At 34.0% G+C, this 20505-nt stretch overlaps 4 protein-coding genes across 5 annotated transcripts; 2 read left to right on the top strand and 2 right to left on the bottom strand.

The window, feature by feature from the left end:
- The first annotated feature begins 7462 nt into the window (after positions 1–7462).
- LOC7494354 (dof zinc finger protein 4) lies at positions 7463–9300 on the top strand. Its single transcript, XM_002305645.4, has 2 exons — positions 7463–8836; positions 9107–9300. Exon 1 carries the CDS (start codon positions 7917–7919, stop codon positions 8829–8831), a length of 915 nt encoding a protein of 304 aa, XP_002305681.1. The 5' UTR covers positions 7463–7916; the 3' UTR covers positions 8832–8836; positions 9107–9300.
- A 1275-nt stretch (positions 9301–10575) lies between these two features.
- LOC7494353 (uncharacterized) lies at positions 10576–12980 on the bottom strand. The gene is made up of 3 exons (XM_002304979.4): positions 12663–12980; positions 11267–11466; positions 10576–11165 (listed from the first exon to the last, which is right to left on the bottom strand). Exons 1-3 carry the CDS (start codon positions 12753–12755, stop codon positions 10919–10921), a joined length of 540 nt encoding a protein of 179 aa, XP_002305015.1. The 5' UTR covers positions 12756–12980; the 3' UTR covers positions 10576–10918.
- A 2099-nt stretch (positions 12981–15079) lies between these two features.
- Positions 15080–18735, bottom strand: LOC7490812 (uncharacterized). 2 transcript variants are annotated; one of them, XM_052452024.1, is made up of 6 exons: positions 18488–18735; positions 18217–18375; positions 17346–17449; positions 16894–17065; positions 16637–16771; positions 15080–16515 (listed from the first exon to the last, which is right to left on the bottom strand). In XM_052452024.1, the coding sequence occupies exons 1-6, from the start codon at positions 18506–18508 to the stop codon at positions 15247–15249; spliced, it is 1860 nt and encodes a 619-aa protein (XP_052307984.1). In that variant the 5' UTR covers positions 18509–18735; the 3' UTR covers positions 15080–15246. The 2 variants fall into 2 exon arrangements, with proteins under 2 accessions (XP_052307984.1, XP_024455166.1); XM_024599398.2 differs by having other exon boundaries at positions 18217–18349; positions 18488–18734.
- Positions 18736–19382: 647 nt separating this feature from the next.
- On the top strand, positions 19383–20490 carry LOC7494352 (polyphenol oxidase, chloroplastic). Its single transcript, XM_002305644.4, has one exon. The coding sequence runs from the start codon at positions 19544–19546 to the stop codon at positions 20285–20287; it is 744 nt and encodes a 247-aa protein (XP_002305680.2). The 5' UTR covers positions 19383–19543; the 3' UTR covers positions 20288–20490.
- Positions 20491–20505: the final 15 nt, after the last annotated feature.

The raw sequence follows: 20505 nt of genomic DNA, 5'->3' as shown, positions 1-20505 counted from the left end.
CTTCTGGATACGATGGTGACCTCTGTATGGAAAGAAGTCCCCCAGCATGACCTAACTTCTGGGTGTGCAAGTAACTAAGGATTGATACTTACACAGCCCCCCGTAAGAACTAAATTGCTACTTGTCACTAGCTTGGTTAGTTTCTATCGCAAATAATTTAGAATAGTCCAATAATATTCTTCATAAAGTTGATGGATATTCTCTCTTCATCATGAGTTGTTTCTCAGCAACTCCTGCTTTCTGATAAAACCTTCAGTCCTGCCAAATACCCCCACTAAGAATTAATCATTGGCGAGATAGAATTCATTATCATCAACTGAATTATCATGTTCAAAAGTTAATCTAGAAGGGAAAAAGCTTAACAAAACACTTACATTTACGAATTCTGATGAGGTTAGAGCTGTTGTGGTTGTTAGCTACTTTCGGATTTTATGGATTAGTTGGTTCTTCCATGGAAGCAATCAAAAACTTCATAACTGACTACAGCAGCACATAGTTTAAGGAATGCATGCATGTATAAAGACAATTGCGTATCAAATTGGTTCATGTTTTCTTTTATTCATCATGACAACCTTTGTTGACTTGTTCATTCAAAGTTGCAGCACTCCATCTCAGTTCTTTAGCCATGCATGGATTTTTCATCTTACATCTTATGATCATTATGACCCGCTATGTACAAATCGTGTACAGACATTAGCATTGATCAGCTGATGAATGTAAGACGCTAATGCTAGTTTTTGAAACTAAGCATTTTCAAAATTATGATTGTGACAAAACGTGGTTTCAAACTCCCCCCCCCCCCCCCAACCTGACCATGCTACTTAACAGACCTTAACCATTATGTCACACCTGACTGTCAAATTAGCACTTATAATCATGCATGCACTACTTTCCATGATTGTATAGGATGATAGGTCATAACCCATGATGTAACATGAAGATTTTATAATTCCAAGAAATGAATCTAAGCGAATTGAACATTCAAACACACCAACCTTGAGAATCCATGCTCCAACCTGGAATTGCACGAGTGGTCCAACCGTGAAGGCCCCTCATCACCCCTCTCAATGCCGCAGCAACACGTTCAATTACAACCTTTGGATCATCAGATCTCACATCAACACTCTCATATATTAAATTTGTTAATGACAATGATACGAATCCATTTCTTAATGTTAGAGCCACCAAACATTTGCACGCGATGGTGATAGATATAATATATATTTTTCATAATCAAAGTATTTCTCGATCGAATTCGCTTTCATACATCAAGATTGAATCTTTAACTAAATTCTTAATAATTAAGCTATTCACAATAAACGTTGATGCAATCACAGAATAACTTCTTTGTCGTGAAATCCCTTAGAATTCAGACTTCGAACGACAACAAATTAGCATATTCACGTCAAGCCTCTCAAGGGCAGGTAGTTTAACACTTCAAGTTGTGATGAATTCTTGGTATGATTAGTCAAAATGAGCTAGTAGTAATTAATAATTAAACTAAACAGGAGACTAGATGTGTTATAATAGGTTAAATTAGTCTCATATTGACTATGATTACTTATGAAGCTAGCTAATGAGTGTCACTTTCTAAATTGTTCGACAGACATTCGGTTTTGTCCTTTATGATAATGCGAAAATGCCCATACAAAGTCACTTTACCTAACCAACCGACCATGTTTGATTTCTGTATCTTCACATTCCCTTAATAATTAAGATTTGATTTAATTTGTTTAAGCTTAAACTTACTAATAATTTATGCCTTGTTCGTGGCTTAATCATATACATGTGGCTAGCTAGCTCTCGTGGTCCTAATTTGTATGCGAGGGCCAACTAGCTAGAAATAACCCTCTCATTTCCTTTGCCACACATCCCCTATATTCATTTAAAAAAAACATCTTCATCTCCCAAAATTATCTTTGAAATTCCATTTCCATGGGACTATTTGATTGGAAAAACTCCAATAAAAAATAAAATCCATATTAACCAACCATTAATTCTTTTTATCGGATTAAAATGATCGAAAAATTGGTTAAGAAACACTACTTGCCGTGAAATTATAAAATCTTGATTCAAGCAAATCATGGTCAATGAACTTTCGGTTCTTTTAGATTAATAATATATAGGGCTATAATTCGTCTTGCCGCAACAAGTAAATTTCCAAATTGAGCTATAAATTTTCTCGTATGGATTGATCCAACAACTCGATCATCATGACTATGGTAAGTGCTAATTGGTGATCTTCATCATGATTACCAGCTGCATGTTGTGATGTCTCTGTCCTATCCTTACTACATCGCCCTAGCTAGCTCTATCTATTGGCTAGTTAGAGCATGGTTCATGTTGGTGTAAAACATGAAAAATACTTGTCTGATTGCAACCTCCCTGGTTTTGGCATGGAACATTGTAAAAGCAAGAAGAAATTAAGCTCCTCCTCCTCCTCGAAGCCATGAGAAAAGAGAGGGGAGAGTCAAGCACAAAACACACATGGGGGCAGGCTACACGTGCATATGAAGCTAGCCACCACAAACACAAACGTATAACATGGAGTAATCACATGCATGGGAGGCCCATCGACACCTTCTTTGAGGTGGTCTCCCACCGGTAATCACGTGTGCCCGGTTTGTATTTCACGCCACCAGCCCCTCCAATAATCGGCCTTGCACAAGTAATAATATTTATCTTATCTGTAAAGAAAATCTGAATCTTAATCCGATTCGATGAAGGATGGGATTGGCTAGCTCCTTAGATCTTCAGTACTCGTAAAACCTATTCGAACTGACCAATTAAATAATATTAGTTTTATTTTGTTTTTAATATACATCATCATCATCATTAATTTGATTTTTCTACTTAATAACTTTATTATATTTAAATATATCATAAACATTATACACCTAATAACTAAATTTAAAAATTGTAGACTTGATCGAATTGTATATTTTATGTGCCATATCCAAACTTGTCTAGTCGATTATCATCTCTACTTATGATCTTGATACTTATATCATTTTGGATTCAAATTCAAAAGGAAATTATAAAAATTTCTTATAAATATATGAATAACTTTAATTATGGTTTGTTCGAGTAAAACTTTATAAAATTTTGAGATGTTATTCAAATGTTTTCTACCAGAAAAAAAAATTATATGGAGGTTGATGTGATATGATATAGTCGACTTTCCAAGTTCTAAGACAACTCGAATGACAAGTCACATAATCCTCTCTAGTGGTCGATTTAAAATCAACCAAGCTGTTCACAACATCAATAACAGATGATAAATCTTTTACCAAGGTTGAAGTCCAGACATGAAGTTTAATAACTTGTCCTCCTCGTATATATTCTCGATGTTGAGAATAAAAGAACTGAAAGATTTAATATTCTCACTAACTGACCTTTCATGTTTGAGCCTTTTCAATACCTCCCACACATTCCAGGATGTGTTGTTTGGAAGGAACTACTCTTTCAGCTCTTGCTTAAGATGATCCCACGTCTCAATCTTGGGACATCCAACACTTAAGTCCTCTTTGGTCCTCGTCCTCCACCAAAGTTTAACATCACCTCTAAGATACATCACGGTGAGATTTACTTGTTTAACCACACTGATCTTTGCAACACTAAAGTATTGCTCCATATCCCACAAGAAATTCTCAAGTTCATTGTAACTTGTTGCCCTACCGAAAGACTTCAATTCAGGCACTTTAGATTTAGATGTACTTACCCCACTAGAAATGTTTGTTACTGCTCGTTTTAGAATGACGATAGTTTCTTTGGCAGCTTCCAGTCGTTCACTCAATTCTACTACAAGAGAAATGTACAAACTTTCATCCCTTACGACGCTTTTCATAGCTTCCTTTAATCAATCAATGATAAAGCGTTCTTCAACCTCTTCTTCTGGCCTTATCAAAATCTCAAGACGCACCAACCGTTCTCGAATAACTTCCATGACTTTGGGTTGCATGATTTTAGAACCAATCATGCTCTGATATCATTTGTCAAGGTTAAATTTTCCACCTCAAAATTTAGCCTTATGTGACAGTCTAGTCCCTACTAGACTAAGCCTTGTTTTTTCCTTTCACTTGTGTTTGCCTACAACTATGTGTTTCATTAACCTAAAGAGGTTCTAACAACTACCTTGTTGTTAGCAAATAATCAACACAAGTAAATAATCTCAAAGCACACAACAAATACAAGAAAATCTCCCAACCTTTATTAATCTCATTAACAAAGGATTACACAATACAATTATATGTGATATGCACAAAGATTACAGGCTATAGATTGAAAAAAAAAAAACTCAAGACGATATGTTTTTTAAAATATTGAGATGACAACATATTGGATCCACTAGATTTAATCGGATTGACTCATGTTAACCTGCTAAATCTCCAATTAAGTCATAAGACCCTAATAACCTATAGAAAATAAATAATTTTTTTTTATTAAGCTCAATTCTCAATTAACCCAATTTTGAAGGATGAAAATAAAAATAAAATTCAATTATAAATATGAGTCGAGTCAATCTGGGTGAATCTATCAAATCTAAGTTATAAGATCGGAATAATCATATTTAAAGAAAATTAAAACAAATTATAAAGCTCAATTCTCATTCAATTCAATGTTGAAAGATGAAATAAAAAAAAAATCAATTAAAAAAAGACATGAAAAAACCACTCGAGTCAACCAACCAAACTCGTAACCTAATTCATGAGGTCGAAATAACCCGATAAAAAACAAACTAAAATAAATTATGAAACTTAATTCCCAATCAACCCAATATTAAGTGATGAAAGTAAAATAAATAAACAAATAATAAAAAGAAAAAAAAAACTTGAGGCAATTAGGCAAACTAAAATAAAATTATAAAGCATAATTTTTAATCAACCCAATGTTGAAATTGAATTAAAAAAAAATAAATTAAAAAAAACAAAAAAATATCTTCAGTAAACTTAGGTTAACTTGTTAAACTCAGACCATAAGACCATGATAAATCCATAAAAAGAAAAAAAAAATATGAAGTCAATTCTCAATCAATCTCCCAATCAACTCAATGTTGAAGGATAAAATTGAAAAAATAATATTTAATTAAAAAAAGACAAAAAAACTCCAGCCAACTTGGATAACCCAAAAAAATCATGACCTATAAGACCGTATAACCTTATCGAAAGAAAATAAAAAAAAATGAAGCTAAATTATCAATCAATCCAACGTTGAAGGATAAATTTGAGAAAAAAATCAATTAGGAAAAAGAACAAAAAAGGTCATGAATCCGGGTTAACTTGTCAAACCCGGGTTATAAGATCAAGATAACTCCACATAAAGTAATTAAAAAAAAATATTATGAAATCCAATACCTATTAAACTCAACATTGAAGGATGCAATTGCAAAAAAATATGAAGATCAAATTGTAAAAGGCCAAAGCATTTCACTGTTCATTGCTATAGTAAAATGTTAAGGCCTTTTAGTATATGTTAATTAATAGCTTGATATTATAAAACTATAGAATAACATGATATTATATATAAAAAATACAATTCTTTTATGAGAGTTTGATAATGTGGTGCAAATTATTTTTTAAAAGTGTATTTGTTTAAAAATGAATTAAAATATTTTTTTTAACATCAGCAAATTAAAATCATCAAAAATTAATAATAAATTAATTTAATATTTTTTCAAGCTAAATTTTTTTTTAAAATATTTTAACAAAATTCTAAACATAAAATCAAATTAACTATAAACTAAAACACATTAGCCTTTCACTGTGGATTGTATTGTGCAAATCCATAGTGAAAGACAGATGCCTTTTAGTTATAAAGGTTTTTTTCTTTTTAATTAATTTTTTTTGTTTAATTTAGTTTGTTAATATTAATTTTTTTTCTATTTAGTTATCACACTTTCATGATACGGATCGCAGATTTGACGGGTTAACTTGATTTCACAGGTTAACCTAGTTGATTCAGATTTTTTTTGTTTTCTTAATTAGTTTTTTTTTCTTCCGATAGGTTTTTTTGTTTTTTCTTTTTAATTACATTTTTTTTGTTTAATTTGGTTCGTTAATATTAAATTTTTTTCTATTTAGTTATCATACTCTCATGACACGGATCCTAGGTTTGACAAGTGAACCTGATTTAACAGGTTAACCTAGTTGACAAGACTTTTGGGTCTGACGTTGTAGGCTGACCCATTTAAACTTGGATCATGTAAGTTTAGTATTATTATTAATATTAAAAATATTATTATTTGTATTAAAAATATTACTATTGATATTATAATTAATATTATAAATATTATTCTTGATCATACATTTCAGTCTGACCTAAAATTATTAAGTCTAGCTAGAGATCAAATATTTTTAAATTTTAATTTTTTTAATATTTTTTATATTAAAAAAGTTAATTTACAGTGCAGTGGGACCATCTAACTGTGAATAATTGAATACGAAAAGACCGCACAATAAAAGTGTCGATTTTGTCAACCAATTACTGTGCCTTAGCTTAGTTTACCCTCCCACGAAGACTTCTAAATTAAGGAATAGCGTATGGTATATGGTAGCATGAAACATATCGACGCCTCTTTACACCTCATGCATTCGTAGGTCGGCACGATCGAGGGTGGCTAAACATCCACGTGTAAGAAACCCGCCACCACCTTAAGGACCAAGACATCCACGTGTAAGAAACCCGCCACTACCTTAAGGCTAAGTAAATGCATAGTTATTAAATATGATAATAAGGTTAATTTAAGTTAATTTTAAAAAAATAAAAAATATTTAAAATTTTAATATTTTCTATTAAAAAATTTAAAATATATATATTACATTGAAATGTAATATATATATATATATATATATATATATATATATATATATTTATATTGAAAAGCTAAGAAAGAATTCATATAAATATAGGTTATAAAAAATATATTAATTTAAATAAAATAAAATAAAATAATTTTATATTTTTCAAGTTTATTAAAAAATATAAAAAAACTTGGGTCTTGCTCGGATAATACTGGATCACCCGGGTTTTGGATTGACCTAACAGGTCATCCAGGTTTAACCAGATCAATTATAAACCTGATATATATATATATATATATATATATATATAATCTACGTAGAAATATAAATATAGATTATAAAAAAGTATATTAAGTTAAATAAAATAAAATAAAATAATTTTATATTTTTTTAAATATATTAAAAAATATATATACACAACTCGGGTTTTGGTTGGACAATACTGAATGACCTTGATTTGAGGGTGATCCAATAAATCACCTGGATTGAATCAGATAAATTATAACCATGATTTTTACCTATTTGAAACCTGTAGAAGACCCCGGGTCAAGCTGTGGGGCCGGCAACAGTAAGTAAATAACGTCCCTCTTTTCTATGAAATTGCGTGGAGAGGGAGGGGAACGGCACCAGGTATATTACCCACATATTTTACCAAAATCACAAACCTCCATTAGCCAAGTAAATCACTCAAAGCTTTCATGGACCACAAGGAAGCTAGTTTGAGTAATCATGATCTCTTAAATTCTTATTATCATCATTAATTTTACCCTTTAAACAGATAGTTTAGTAGATAGGTATATAGGGAGACTAGAGTAAGGTAGATAAGAGACTAAAATAGTCATGCTCACTTCTCATCACCTTCCTACCCTTTTCCTAGCAACATTTGCCACCATCGTATCACCAGTTTCCCTTGAGCAATATTTCCTCACTGTTTGGCTCACAAGGAACAACCTCATCCTCTTGTTATTCTTCATTTTGATTTCTCTTCTTGCTCCAAGGTCCAAAGGCTAGCTAGAATTTGTTTGTTTTGGTTGTCTGAATACAGAGAGAAACATTTGCTTCTTGTCACTGATCTCTTGGTTGATTTTCTTAGTTGTTTTGGGGTGTTTGTATGAGATGGGGTTGAGTTCTAAGCAGGTTACTAGTAACGGGTTAGATTGGAGCCAGACCCTATTGCAGGAACGGACTTTGGAGCTGCCTAAACCTCCTGCAATAAGGAGGCAACAGCAGCAAAACCAGCTGCAATCCGAGTCCTTGAAGTGTCCAAGGTGTGAGTCAACAAACACAAAGTTCTGTTACTACAACAACTACAACAAGTCACAGCCTAGACATTTTTGCAAGACTTGCAAGAGACACTGGACTAAAGGTGGTACCCTCCGAAATGTTCCTGTTGGTGGTGGCCGGAAAAACAAGAGGCCGAAAACATCAAAAACAAATGCTGACACCACCACCTCCACAAACACAGCAAGCACCGCTGCTCCAAGAACCGATAATAGCAACAATATGATCAATAGGGTTAACCCCCAGCAGCCAATTCAAGCTCAGCAACAAAAGCAGAATCTTCCTGATCTTGTACTTGGTGATCAAAAGAATTTATCTGGAATTCTGTATCAAGCAATGATCAATCCACCATCTTCAGTTCTGCAACAGAATTCAATCAGCTGCAACAACTTGGATACCAAAAGTTTCAACACCAACAACAATGGTGTCCTTTTGGGTTCATCTTTGTCTCTACCTCAAATTCAAGGCTCCCTCTTTCCTTGTCCAAGTTCTTTTGACACACACCCATCTTTAATTTGCACCAGCTCCTTTCAGCCCTTAAATGTTTATAACTACTCGGGAGAATCCATGGAGGACTCAACCATCACCACCATCATGCCTTCCACAAGTAGCACTATCGCTCAACCATGGCAAGTGCCAAATACAAGCAGTGGAATGGACATGACAAATTACTGGAATTGGGATGATATAGAGAATTATGTCTCTACTGATCTCAATGTCACATGGGATGATTCTGAAATCAAACCATAACTAAGGTCTTTATTAACCTTATTAGAAGTGTGGATAAATCCTCTTTCTTTCTTTTTCCAAGTAATTGAGTGTTTTTGTGTGAATGGTCAGTCTCATTTGTAATATCAGAGTCATATATTAATGTGTCTTAATTATTATAGCTAGTTAGATGTATCCTGTTTGAAGCTGTCCTTTTTTTTTCTCAGTTTCAGCTTCAGGCTATAATATAACGTGTCCATTTGTGTAGTTTTTTTCTTTCCTTATCCTACTGACATATGTTTTCAATTCCAATGCAGAAGTATTTCATGTGAAGTAAGCTAAGGGGTTAGGGTTCACGTTGTGCTAGAGAAGGGTATCTAAGTTGAGACTGGAGTGATGGGGTCTTCTCCAGCTAAGCTGGGGTATTAGTAGATGTGATGGAAGATTCCTGTGGATATGTATACTTTTTTGGAAATCTCAAATAATAACATTTCATGGACTTGTTTTCTCACCACTTGCTCAGAATCATTCTCTTTTTCTAGCCCTGACACATATTCTTGCTGTAAAGTAGTTTCTGCAAAAATTCTTGAGCATTTTAGAATTCTGATTATGAGTTCTTGATTCTCTTGAAACCTAACTGGGCACTTGATGGCTCTTACTATATATTAATGTTATTATAAATTTTTCCAGAATGTTTGTTCTTATCCCCTCAGTACTGCAGTTGAGCAGAACAAGCGTAAGTCTTTTGAGATCGTGATAGTTTTTGTAGTTGTGGTAAAACAAAAACTATAAATAATAGTTTTTTTAACTAAGATTTTAAGATAAGAGTTTCAGTGTGATAAATGCAAATAATAGTGTATATTGATTAACCAAATACTTTTAAATATGTGATTGAAACAAGACAGAGACTTGAAAATGTAATCACAGGGCTTGTTCTCCTTTTTCTTTAATGGCGAAGCATGCTGTTGATTGTGGGATAATTCAGGTCAATTGTGGGCTCCTTCAGTGACCTGCTATAAAAAAAATGTCTGAATTGATGACCAGTGAGCCAGGAAGTTGTGGTTAAGTACTAGCTTGCCTCTTGAACATTCAAATCCACCTGGCTACAGTCCTTCTCCGAGTAAAATATAAGGATCTTTTAAATATATGGTCTTTGAAAATAAGTTTATTTAATGATGGATTATTCATCTAATGAAATTATTTTATATATTCTGATTCTGGAGGGTCCTTCCTTGGACAAGCCGACAATGCCTCTAATCAGATATTACATTTTAGCCTCTTTTCAAGTGGTGTTATTGATGCTACAAGTAGGAAAAGGAAAGGCTGATTCAACTTGTTCAATCACTAACTTGATCTTTCTGGGAAATTATGCCAAGCACTTTCTATGGCTAGAAACAGAAGAGATGTCTCAGTGACAGGTTATTGTTTCTTCTTCCTTGTGGGGTTTACACTGGTTGCAATGATCAAATTTGTTTATTGGCCGGTGCACATGTTCTACATGCGTTATGTCCAATTTTTGGGTCCATTACAAAGCTAGAGGCCAAATACCATGGGGGCAGAAACTGATATCATATCAGTGATATGGGATGGCAACCACCACATTTTGAATGAAAGAATGGACCGGTGACTATAAGCCTATAAGACATTTAGCTTCCAGGAATCCATTATTTGGACAAAATTCATTTCAAATGTCTACTAGTAAGTTTTAACTGAAGATGATGCTAGTCTTCACCTGAAAAACTATGAAAAGTGGCTTCTGTCTTCGCCTGAAGAAAGAGAAGAGAACTGCTGATTTCTGGTATATGACCAGTAAGTGTCATACAATGAAGGGAAAATATACATGATCTCCAAGAAACACTATCAAATCCAGTTCAAATATATAGGCCTATGACAATTTTAACTGGTTGAAGCGAAGCTCTGGTTGCAACCTTTCAGCTCTTTCTTTGAAATATAGATGGTAAATCCTAGGGTATCAAAAGGCTAAAAAATGATGAACAAGAGCAGTATTAATTACAGACTAATAAGAGACCTATGCAATATAAAACAAGATCACAATCACGATATGCAGATCAACTAAACTGGGTTACAGACTCAATACTTTCTTCCTCCTCAATCCAAATCAGCTCAGGTTATAGATTCCCCATTCTTATACCAGTGTCTCTGTCATAAGAAGGTTGTTCATCATTAGCCTTGGAATAGCTAACATAGTAAAGCTCAGATACTATGCCTGTCAGAACAACAAATGCAGCTCCAGCTCCAAAAATTCCCTTTCTCACTTTCTGGCAAGAGTGAGAAGGATCTGATAAGTACTTGGTGTGGTAACCATTACGAACAGAAGCCACTAGCAAGCAGATCTCAGCAATAAAGAAGAATACCCTGGTACAAGGATGCAATGAGCAAATTAGCGAAAATGGAAAATAGCATCTCTCTCTCTCTCTCTCTCTAACATGGTTTGGAAAGTTTGCTTATGCACATACCAACAAGTGATAAACAGGACGATCGCCCATGCTCTAGAACCACTAGGTCTCATAGCCTTCCCACAACACAAACATCGACTAGCTACCATTATTAGGAGTTGACTAGCCATAAGGAGGAGGAGTGAACCGACTCCTAATCCAGTTGCAATGTCTGAATCATAACGACAATAGCTATCATTTCCCACTTTTTCAATTTTTGCCTGCAAAAGAAGACAAGGATAAGTTGAAATTGGTCCATCAGAGATTCAGGAAACTGGTGTGGTCTGCAATTGCTCATTTTCTCTGGTGGCAGATTTTGGCAGAAACGAAAAGGGAAAGGAACAAGTTACTAATTAATTTCCTCAATCAACAAGGTATTCAGTTATTTGGTTATATCCTTGGTGTGATATCATTAACAGAAACTTAGATTCATGAATCTACAAGACTATAAAATGCACAGAACAACCCAATTACAGCAGGTCATATGCAGGATACTAAGTTTTTCTTGCTACCAGTATCCAACCGTGACGTACAGAAGCCAGAGGGCAGAGACCATTTAACCAATGCTCTTAAAAGCATTCCAGGGATTAAATCCATGCAATCGTGAATAGACCATGGTCTCCACATCCACCTAAGTCCAATTCAAAGCCAACTACGTTTAATGCCTCGCCGGTTACAAGCTGGCTACATTGCAAATATTAAACTTGGGCACCCAGTTACAGTTTTCTAAACAGTTTTAATAAGTTTACTAGGTAAATTCCATCTTTATATGCTTTCAGTAGCATTCTTAACCTAACAGTAAAATCAAAAGGCAGTGTAGACCTTAGGAATAAGAAAACACTCAACATAAGCCACGACAAGGCATCGACCGTAGCATATGGAACTTGAAAATAAATTCTTTAAATTTCTCCAGATCACAGTGGAAAATGTCAAGCCTTTTCTCTATCTTAAGATCACAAATATTCACAAACAAACATATAACACCAACAAAGAACTTAAAAACCAAATCTAGTAAAGAATTCTACAAATAGTTGAAACAAATTCCTTATTCTCTTCCCTTACTGTATTTCCCCCCCTTCAAAGTTTTTGGTTGCACAAAGCTAACAAATTTCACAGACCAAACACTGACTAGAAATCACCACATCATGTATCAACAACTTTCAAGCAAAACCAACTATACTTAAAGAACAAGAAAAGTAAACCAGAACCAACTAGGCATTCAAAGACGCCCAAAAATAGAAAAGCCAACATCTTTCTAATTTTTGCACAAGCAGTTTAACAAAAACCGTCTTATCTCTACAACCCACAAAGCAAAAATCATAAAAAAAACCACCACCACCACCACCACCACTATAACAAGTTAATAACAACAGCAGCAGCAAAAAACTTCACAAAAAAAGAAAAAAAAATAACTTACGGTATTCCTTCTCTGTTCAGCAGCAACAGCAAGAGCAAAAGCAACCAGATCAAACACAAAAACCACTAACAGTAACAGTGTTGAAGAACCCATCTTTCAAAATCCCAGAAAAAGAGAAAAAAAGTCTCTTCCTTCTGTATCTTCCCTCTCTCAATGCAAACACAAACATACAGAAGAAGGAACGGTGGCACCAAAGCGTTCTATACGCAACAACTATTTAATACTGAATAATGTATGTCTTAAGTTAATAAATACTATAAAATAAACGTTATCGTTATTATTATAATAAATTCAGCTATAAACAAGCCTATAAGAACGAGTGGTTTAACTTCTTGACATGGGTAATTAAGACAAGTAAATAATAAAAAATAGATGAACAGTGGCGATGCTTTGTTGATAAGTTTTCTTTTTTATATTTAAGAGGGTAATTAAATTTGTGGGTAAACTATATTTTTGTCGTCATAGATTCATCAATGTTTTTCTTCTATCCTAATAGTTTAGAATCTCTCATTTTCTTTATTTCTTAAGATTTTCAATATTGCCCTTTCCTACTGGTATGTTTGAAGTGTGATTACGATTGTTTTTCAAAGTATTTTTCATTCCGAAATACATCAAAATGATATTTTTTAATTTTTTAAAAAATATTTTTAAGATCAGCGCATCAAAACGATCCAAAACATAAAAAAATAATTTTTAGAAAAACAAAATTGAATTTTTTGGAAACACTCCCAGGTGTGTTTGGGAACGCGGTGCAAACCGCGTTCCCAAAAATTTTGAAATTTTTTTTATTTAAAATGATTTCTTTTTAGTTTTTAGGTCGTTTTGTTATACTGATGTTAAAAATAATTTTTTTAAAATAAAAAAATTTCATTTTGATGCATTTCTAAATGAAAAATACTTTGAACCGCCACCGCTACCACAACCCCGCGCTTAACCCCATTTATCTCAACCTGCATTTTGTTTTTTAAAAGTTGAGAAGCATGAAAAATAATGCCTTTTAATCTATTTTCTTTCCCAAAAAAATAGGTTGAGAAACTTAAATAAACGATCACTAAATAAATATTGTAAACTAATTTTTTTTTATTACTTTTCTCCCATTTTCCCTCTCAAATCCCCACTTATCTCATGAAAACATCTAAAGTTCTTAAGAAAAAAAGCTCAAAAACCTAATTAAATAAAAGCTAATTAATGGTTAGGTGTAAGATTGAAATTTTGTGGAACTCAAAAGAGGATGATATCAAAAAAAATTTAAACTATACGATGAAAGATGAGTGCCGATTGAGATGGTTGATGTAAGGTTAGACGTGACAGTAAGGATTGAGACCATCTTCCAATAATTATTTAGCTAGCCACAACAGCTTCCATGATCTTATCTTAATAAGAACATCTTGATTTTAATTAGTGAATATTTAATTATATTTTTATTATGCATAGATTTTATTTACAAAGTTTATAATGTCAAAATTTAATTACTCTTAATTACAATTCCAAACTATTGGGTTTTTTTTCTTCATATTATTATTATGGGATATTATCACATGTATAGGACTTTGGAAGGACAATATAAGATGCAACTGTGAAAAAATAAAAAAGAAAAAGGATGAGTAAATACTATGGTCATTAAACTCGACTTGAGGGTTTATTAAATTATTTTTTAAAAAATATAATGGTTTTATTTTAATTATTTTTAAATATCAACTTGGATTTTATCTGGATCAATCAAATAATGAATTGACCTACAAGGTCAATAATAACTTGATTTTTTTGGACACTCAGCTTGAGTTAGGAAACAGATCGAATTGAATTGGGTTTAATAATAATATTAAATCTTAGATAGTTAGCTAAGTGTGATATTGTTGAATTTATTGGGGTTATAAAATAGTTAAACAACCCTAGATTTTATACCATTTTTTTAAAATGATTATCAAAAAAATAATCTTGATGGTTTCTCAATAGTTTGTTTTTTTTTTTTTTTTTTTTTTTTTTTTCAGATTTGCAATGTGCAGGAATCATGTGAAGAAAAGAGAGTAAAAAGATAGCACCTACATGGAAAGTGGATTCCACACCGTTACCTACGACAAGAATCATATGAAAGACAGCCATAAACAACAACCTCTCTTTTAACCAAATGCAATCCAACTTCATTTGCACTATCTCATGACGTACAATTGTAGTATTTAATCACATCATTAGGCATTTCTCCCCCAAAATAATATGTTATTTGTGGAATCTCTTGCCAATAATGGAGCATAAAAATATTATATCGATTGGACATAAAAAGAATCATAAGCCAAAAGATTAAGGATATGTTTTTTTTATTATTATTATTAATATAGATGTTGGAGCCAACTTGTGTTAAGTTTTCTTTTGATTTTATAAAAAGATGTTAGGATAAATAATACGCAAATTAGAATTAATAATCTAATAAAAATCTCAAATACAAAGGCAATAATGGAGCAAAACATTAATGGATAAAAAAAAATGGTGAGTGAATATGTATGAATGACTTGAAAATCACCAGATTAAGAAGTGGGAGGACCATATCTACAGTCTGTATACATGGTGCATGCTTATGCAGCTGGTCTCATGTGATATTCAAGCCATGCCTAGCTGCATTGGTTCTTAGTTGATGCTCTTTCTTGAGAGCTATGAATTTAGCTGCTATTTCATCGTAGTCCGGGAGCTTTGGATGTACATGGCTACAAGATGAGGCCGTGCTTCCTTTTGAAAGCTCAAGCTGAGAAGAAATTGACTGGTTATCATTATCAGGGACGGTCATGCCCTTTAGCCTTTTTGGTGGGATTGTCTTTTTTCTTGAACCAGGACTAGGCTCCTGCGAAGAGGAATCATAAGAGGAGGCATATCTTGCTGGACAATCTGATGATTCTTCAGTTTCCATTAATTTCTTGTTCTCTTGAGTTTGAGTACCATTTACCTGACCATCACATTTATAGCATGATTTCTCCAAGCAGCATCTAAACTTCTTTTCAGGGCTTAATCTGCTGCTGCGTTTACAGGACTTAACATACCCTTTCACTGGTTTGGACAAAACCTTATCATAGCATACCAATGAGGCACTCCTGCGTTCTTTGGCTGGCATCATTGTCCTCTGCTTATTTTGAAAATGAAAAACTCGATGATAGAACTGTTTCTGACATGGTGAAAAGTTGCAAAATTGACCGTTGAAGACCACGCAATCGTTGCCTTTCGTGTTTACTGGTGTCAGAAAAGATTCGTACTTACGATTGTTCTTGGTATCAACTCTCCTTTCCAACCTGTGACCATATGAGTTCCTGATCCTTTCATGAGTTTTCCTTGACAATGCTATCTTATCCTCAGGTTCAGGTCTGTTGCAATTGCCTTCACTATAACCATGGTGGGATAAAGCCAACAGTGTAGATCCATCAACAGCGTAGTTGTCAATTAAGGGACGGGGGGATGCATTAAACAAAAATAACCTTTTGTCCTCACCATTAAACTCAAATTCCTCCACTTCATCAGCATAGACAGTTCTCTTGTGATACTGAAATGAAATCTCTGGAGTTGCTGTTCTTGCAATATCAGCATTGCCTTTGAAAGAGTCTGCGGACATGCTGTTTGAGCCAGAACTTTCGAAATCACTTTGATCAGGTAGTTCATACATATACTTGTATTGAGAATGATTCTCTGTATGGACTGCTTTTTTGTGCATAGGAGCCTTGTCCGAAGGATGGATGGTTAATTCAGATGGAATATCAGGGCTATGCTTAGCATATGAAGCTAGCACCATTGCCCCACTGGTGCTGTTATAACTGACACCAGCATCTTCCTCGAAAACAAACCTCTCCAGTTGATGATCTGTGTTTCCAGGCATCTGCAATTGGATGATACCAAAGATTTTAAACTAAATTCTAGAGTTTCTCATCAAAAAGTCTAAATAAAAAGACTTGGTATAAGGCCATAATTCAGAAAAATGAATTGTGGGGTAAGCCTACCTGCAAAAGATGTTGTTTGGGCCTGTTATCACACCCCAAGTACCACAGCTGGAGGCCATAATCCATGGCTATTTCATTGATCAATTTTAGTTTCACACTATCACTGATGAACTTTAAACGTAGTTTCTCCATAATCTGTGACATAAATGCAATGCTTATTAAGAGTGACAACATCGAAAACAAAGCTTGAAGGGATGAAATTCCACGTAAGAAGAATTGAGGAAGACATGTTGGCTCAAACTTTGACAATTGCCAACCTCATGATTGACAAGGTTTCCAGACTGCAATGCAGGTGCATCCTTAATGAATTTCTGCCCGTAGCGCTTACCAAAAAGCTTTCTGATCGCTCGGAGCTCTGGCAGATCCCCAAACCATGCAGCAGCAAATATCAATGTTGAAACTGCTTCATTGATATCTTTCGGACGGTCCCTGAAATCAAGATTAAAAACTTATATTCAAAATGATCATCTTCCACATTAAAGTAGAAAAGCTGAAGTCACGCATCAACTTAATATTTTATACAGTACAGACACACAACAATGTAACAGCACTAAATGTCTACCAGAAGAACCTTAGGATTTCAGTTGCCACTTGATCTTTACGTGCAGAAAATTTAACAATTCTAGCAATGCATAAGAGTTATATGCCTGGTTTTGATTGTATAGTTGATCTAACTCTATAAAGAGTAGCTTTATAACTGAAATCATACTTGTGTCTGCGAATGTATGGAAAGTGAAGAATGATAAATTCACAGTAGTGGTCCACCAGATCATATGCATCCAATAAGCTCTGGTCCTTAAGAAGCTGTTCAACCTGAGAAATGCAAGGAAAATTAACTTCGCGGAATAGCAACAGTAACAGATCAAATTCTCGTGGACTGAACAAGATTTCAAGGAAAATGAAAGCATAAAATTTTGCCAAACATGTGTAATATTTAAATGTCAATGATCATTAAAATCAAAAGGCAAATAAATTCAATTGTGATTCATTTACAAATGGCCTTATTGCAAGCTTGCTAAAGCTACGTCAGCAATCAATATGAAACTGTATCCACCAGAATCAAAAGATTTTTTACAGTGCTTTGTTCAAGTTAAGGGAAGGTTCTAATACAGGATTACTCTAGTGATTATTCAGTTTTCTTAGCTTTCTCCTTGCTTATATAAGCTTAACGATCAAAATGAATGCATGTTTCCGACACAGAGTTGATTCAACACAGCAACTTAATTATCAATGTGGGACTCAAGTGAAACTCAAAAGGGTTCTGAAAAGCTGTATGATAATTATAATTACAGGAAGTGTAATATTTCAGGCCCCTTTCAACAGGCCTGAGCCATTGTAAATAATCTATCCTGAATCCTCAGTTTTGCCTGCATAATCTTTCAGAGGTAAAATAACTGCAATGAAGTTGCTGTTATTGGATTTTCCTATTCATCTCAAACTCTGGAAGCTACAACAGGAAAATCCCATAACTACCAGCACTTCATTAGTGGTCCAACACCATTATTTTCCAATTTGAAGCAAGCAAAAAGAAGAGAAAAAAAGTCTCAAGTGATGAATTAAAAGAGCAGGAGAGGGACTACCCTGGCAAAAGCAGCCTCATTTTGACCAATCTTGAGAAGCTGAGCAATGTCCTCACGTAATTGCCTTACAATTGAGTACCTCTTTCTCTTCAGTAAATTAAGGCGGCAATGAAGTAGCTTAGTTGATTTCTCGCTGCAAATTGACAACATGCATGTTCTCTAATCATAAGAAAAGAAAAAGCTGAGTCCAGATGGCTAATAAGAACATAATTAAGCACACAGCAATGAGATTAACTATGGATTATGGATAACATTGGCTGACTAAAATTACCACTTTGAAGCTTTTCTCCATCCAAATAAAACATCAAACATACTTGAAGTACACTAGTATCTGTGACCAGACTTGGTGTGACCTGATCATACTATTTGTGATGGCTGGAGAAAGTATGCAGTATAAGGGTGGTTACCTCCGTGGAAACTTATTTTAGTAACCAAATTTAGTTGCTAGTGAGGATCATGGAGGGAGAGGGTGACAGTTTTCCCTCTCAAGAAACTGCTCCTCTTGCTAGTGGCGCATTCCTCTCTTCGAAGTGGTCTCATCGAGGAATTAATTAAAGTGGCAAATTCTAAAAAAAATTAAGCAAATCAACAATTGGTACTTAATAAAATGGGTAGTTAAATTGATTAGATTTTAAGTTTGTTTTTAATAATTACAAGTTTGAGTTATTTTTAAATTCAGTCTAATTAAAAATATAAATTTAATTATTGGATTTTATTCAGTGGAATGATATAAATAAGGAAGAAAATATGAATTGATACCTTATTGGATTTTTTTTTAAAATTTTTAATATTAATATATCAAAATTATTAAAAATACAAAACAAATATTAACTAATTATCCGATGTACCAGTAAAAATTGACTCAATTTAACCTAATGAATGGTATTTCGATTATTTTTTTTATAATTTTAATTAGAAAACTCTTAAAAAAAATTCAGTCTGTTCAGTTTCAGAAACAAAAACAAAAATAAGGAACAAAACTGAAAAACGCTTTATAAACTAAAAGCCCATTAAAGATTCAAGCCATCTTATCCAGTGAAACCAAAAATCCCAAGTTTACACAATATGTCAATGCCATGGAAAGTTATGGAAATGGAATATCCACACGACTTTCTTCTATATCTCATCTACCACCAGAGAAATTTACGGTGGATGCATAGCACGGCACCTTAAGGCTTAAGGCTCGGACATCATTGCTGACGCATCTCAACAGTTGATTATATATCTAGCGACGGCAATTATTTTGATGCCTTGTTATCCTTTATCTTGAATAAATAAATAAACATGGAGCATTATCCTGTATCTGGCCATAAAAACGAAGGGAACCATGGCTCATATCTCTAGATTCTCTACTTTAGCGTTCTCCCCAACCACTTTTAGGACCTCCTCCTTCTGCCCCTCCTCCCCAAAAGTATCCAAGTACCATTCAACCGCTAGTGCTGTTTCAAGCAAAGCTACTAATGATCGTGATCCTCGAAACCCTACCACAAGAAGAGATGTCATCCTTGGTTTAGGGGGCCTTTATTATGCAAGCAGTATTCTTAGTGATGCATATGTCAATGATGCTAAGCCAGTCTCAGCTGTAGAGAAAACCAGAAGAGGGATAAGGGATTTTGATCACGGCAAGGTGGCACAAGCAGCTGAAACAAAGAATATGGTGCTAACACCAATCAGTGCGTTCCCTTTAGATTTAGATAAAGTGATTAGTACTGAGGTTTCGAGGCCAAAGAAATCAAGAAGTAAGAAGGAGAAAGAAGATGAAGAGGAAGTTTTAGTGATAGAAGGAGTTGATTTTGAGAGAGGTGAGTTTGTGAAGTTTGATGTTTATGTTAACGATGAGGGTGATCAATCACTCAGAGGACCAGACAAGGCTGAGTTTGCTGGGAGCTTTGTGAATGTGCCTCATAGGAGTAGGACCGAAAGGAAGGCTCGTTTGACACTGGCGATTAGCGAATTGCTGGACAATTTGGAAGCTGAAGGTGATGATAGCTTGGTGGTGACTTTGGTGCCTAGGTCTGGTAAGAACCCTGTTAATATTGGTGGCGTCAAGATTGAGTATACAAAAGAATGATCACTCTAAAGATATCATCATCAAGATTGAGAGATACGTTTATGTATGTATTTTGCTTCTCTTTTAGCTTGCTGATTAAGAGATTAGTGGTTACCTTTTGTTCTTCTGATCCATGTACTGATCTTGATTAATCAAGCAAAGAAATGTTGTCTTCAAGATAAAAATAAAAATAAAAATGATAAAGAACAGAAATGTTACCTTCATCGCAATTTCTTTTT

Source organism: Populus trichocarpa, chromosome 4 (genome assembly GCF_000002775.5).
Source record: "Populus trichocarpa isolate Nisqually-1 chromosome 4, P.trichocarpa_v4.1, whole genome shotgun sequence".
Taxonomy (NCBI): Eukaryota; Viridiplantae; Streptophyta; class Magnoliopsida; order Malpighiales; family Salicaceae; genus Populus; species Populus trichocarpa.
This window is presented reverse-complemented; position numbering and strand designations above follow the sequence as displayed.